The sequence below is a fragment of the Orycteropus afer genome, unplaced genomic scaffold (genome assembly GCF_000298275.1).
Source record: "Orycteropus afer afer isolate SDZICR_OR568_19922 unplaced genomic scaffold, OryAfe1.0 scaffold00064, whole genome shotgun sequence".
Classification (NCBI taxonomy): Eukaryota; Metazoa; Chordata; class Mammalia; order Tubulidentata; family Orycteropodidae; genus Orycteropus; species Orycteropus afer.
The window spans coordinates 5,118,147-5,120,949 of NW_006921651.1; the positions used below are offsets into that span (position 1 = coordinate 5,118,147).

A 2,803-nucleotide genomic window follows, 5' to 3' on the forward strand; every position below is an offset into this window, starting at 1 on the left:
CTCAGGCCGGGGCCCTTAGCCGGCTTTCCAACAAGCTGAATGAATGAATGCATGTGCTTACATTAAGCGTTCCCCGCAGCCCCGAGGTTGGGGGCAGGAAGGGTGGGTCCGCTTTCTGGGCCAGGTCCGTACCCCGAGGCGGGTCCAAGCCCGCGGGTGTGAGGGGCGGGCCCAGGCTTCGGCCCGCGCCGTCCCATGTGACCCGGCCCGACATGGTGTCGCCTCCTCCCGAGGCAGCAGCAGCGGCGGCGGATCGGGATCGGCTCCGCGTCGGGCCGGCCCCGCGGCTGCTCATGGGCAGCGAGGGCTGCTTGAGACTCCCTGGGAACGGCGGGCCCGGCGAGGGCGAGGGTGGGGAGGCCAAGAAACTGCAGGAAGGGCGGGTTGCGAGGGGGAAGCGAAGGAAGGGGAAGGGAAAAGCGGGCGCAAGGCAAGGCGGAAGAGGAAGCGAGGCGGAAGGGAAGTCGGGTCTGCAGAAGGCGAAGGAGGCAGCGGGGCTGGGGGCCGAGGCAGGAGCGAGGGCAGGGCCAGGGGAGGAAGGAGAGCGAGGCGGCAGCGAGGAGGAAGGGGCGAGAAGGGCCGTGAAGGGAGATGAGGGGAGCGCAGGGTCGGGGCGGGAGGATGAGAAGGGGGAAAGGAGAGTTAGGACTGGGCGGCGGGCGGACGGAAGGCCGGGGAGAGCACAGGGACGAGGGGGTCACGCGTGGGGAGGCAAGGTGGAGACAGGGTCGTCCATGGCTGCGGCGGCCGAGGAGGAGGCGGCGGCTCGGGAGCTACCCGCCCGCCCTGCCTCGGGGCCCGCGCTCTGGCGCCTGCCGGAGGAGCTGCTGCTGCTCGTCTGCTCCTACCTGGACATGCGGGCCCTCGGCCGCCTGGCCCAGGTGTGCCGCTGGCTGTGGCGCTTCACCAGCTGTGACCTGCTCTGGCGCCGGATAGCCCGGGCCTCGCTCAACTCCGGCTTCACGCGGCTCGGCACCGACCTGTAAGCGCCCGCTTGCCCGCCCGCTCCCCGCCCCGGGCCGGCCCGCGTCCCGGGAAAGGGCGGGGCGCCGCGGCCTGGTCGGCCTGGGGCCGTGTCGTACCCGGAATTCCGAGGCCGGGCCCGGCCTCCTCCGAGACCCCTCCCCGAGCACCCTCCTGCCCGAGGCCTCCGTCCGAGGAAGCCTCCCAAGAGCATCCCGCAGTCAGCACCCTCCCCCGTGGGCGGCTCCTCACCATTTATCTTAAGCACTTCTTCAGCTTTGTGCTTGTGACTTTCCGCAGACGTTGACTGGCCGGGTTCCTCAGCCCCAGAGGAGCCAGGCTGGTCTGTGGTTCCTTCATGCCTTGGACGCCTCTTCCAGCCCAGGTCTAGGACCCATATCCATTCTGTGGTCTATCCGAATAGTTGTGTGGACATTCATCTTCCCCTCTTCCCAAAGATTGTAAAGCTTCAGGGCTCAGATAAAGTCGAATATGGGAAAAAGTGATGTCTAAAGTAGCCAGAGGGCTCACACCCAAAAAGGGGGGAAAAAAGGCCCTTGGTCCACATGCCAATCACAGTTTATGACTTACACAGGCAGAACTACACAAAAAAGGGTGCCTGCGTGATTAGTTCTAGGCTGTGTACAAAGGCTCCTGAATTGCAGTTTGACCTGTTTGGGGTAGGCTCTGAGACCTATGAGTGGAAAATTTACCCGAACCCACTTAAGCTGTTCAGCAGGACTGAGAGAAAATTATGCTGGTGGTCTAGTGCCTGAGGCACTTGACTGTTAACCAGAAGGCTGGTGGTTCAAATCCACCAGGCACTTCTGGGAAAGAATATTGGGCAATCTACTTCCGTAGTGATACTGCCTCGAAAACCCAAGGAGGGGTTGCTATGACTCGGATGAGTCGTATTCGACTTGTTGGTAGTGAGTTTTTTTTTTTCCCCAGAATGAGCCATACTCCATCCAATTGTAGTTTTAAAAAAGATAGCTCTAATACAATGTTAGAACATTACAGTTTTTTTTTTTTTCTGTACAGATAAACTATAATACCATCACCTCTAGACAACTATTTTCACTTTGAAAAATTCAATTGCACACGTGCCCCCCTCATAATTGTTACCTTACTGATCCTAACAGAGTAAGTGCATTTTCAGTGTTTGTAGGGTGTATCATAATAAGATTTTTAAAATTCCTCTAATGGTGAACTTTTATGTTGTGTCCACCTTTTCCTATTATAGCTAACAATGAAATGAGTAATTTAACACACTTCTTGTTAATAAGTTTATTGAGAGATAATTCACATACCATACAATACATATGTCTTTTTGAGTTAATTCCTCAGGATAAATTCCCAGTATTCGCATTATTGGGTCAAAGGTTATGCTTTTCAAAGCGATTGTACCAAATTACATTCTTTGGAAAGAATGATTAAACCAATTTATATGAGAATTTTAAAAATCTTTTCTGCCTTAGTGGGTGTGTAATGATCTCTCAAAGTTGTGGTATTTGGCATTTCTTTCACCACTGGCCAGGATAAATATTTTCCCATGTGTTTCTTTCACCTGTAAGATGTTCTTTATTTTAGATTATTTCCTAGTCTCTGCCCATTGAATATTAGGGTCTTGATGTTTTTCTTATAAATTTGAAATCCTTGTGGATCATAGATATTGGGCTCTAGTCTGTCATCTTTCATGCAATTTTTTTTTTCCCAGTCAGTTTTTACTTTACTGTTTTTATCCTTTAGAAATTTTATGTTAATATATTGTTGTTGTTGTTGTTATTTGCGTCGAGTCGGCCCCGACTCATAGCGACCCCTCCTTGGGTTTCCGAGGCAG

The 2,803-nt window shown here is 53.8% G+C and overlaps 1 protein-coding gene across 1 annotated transcript in view; it reads left to right on the forward strand.

The window, feature by feature from the left end:
* Nucleotides 1–293: 293 nt before the first annotated feature.
* FBXW4 (F-box and WD repeat domain containing 4) overlaps nucleotides 294–2,803 on the forward strand; it is a 102,727-nt gene continuing 100,217 nt past the window's right edge. Inside the window, exon 1 of the mRNA XM_007939932.2 lies at nucleotides 294–982. Within this exon, the coding sequence (XP_007938123.2) occupies nucleotides 294–982 (689 nt within the window). The remainder of the gene's footprint in view (nucleotides 983–2,803) is intronic.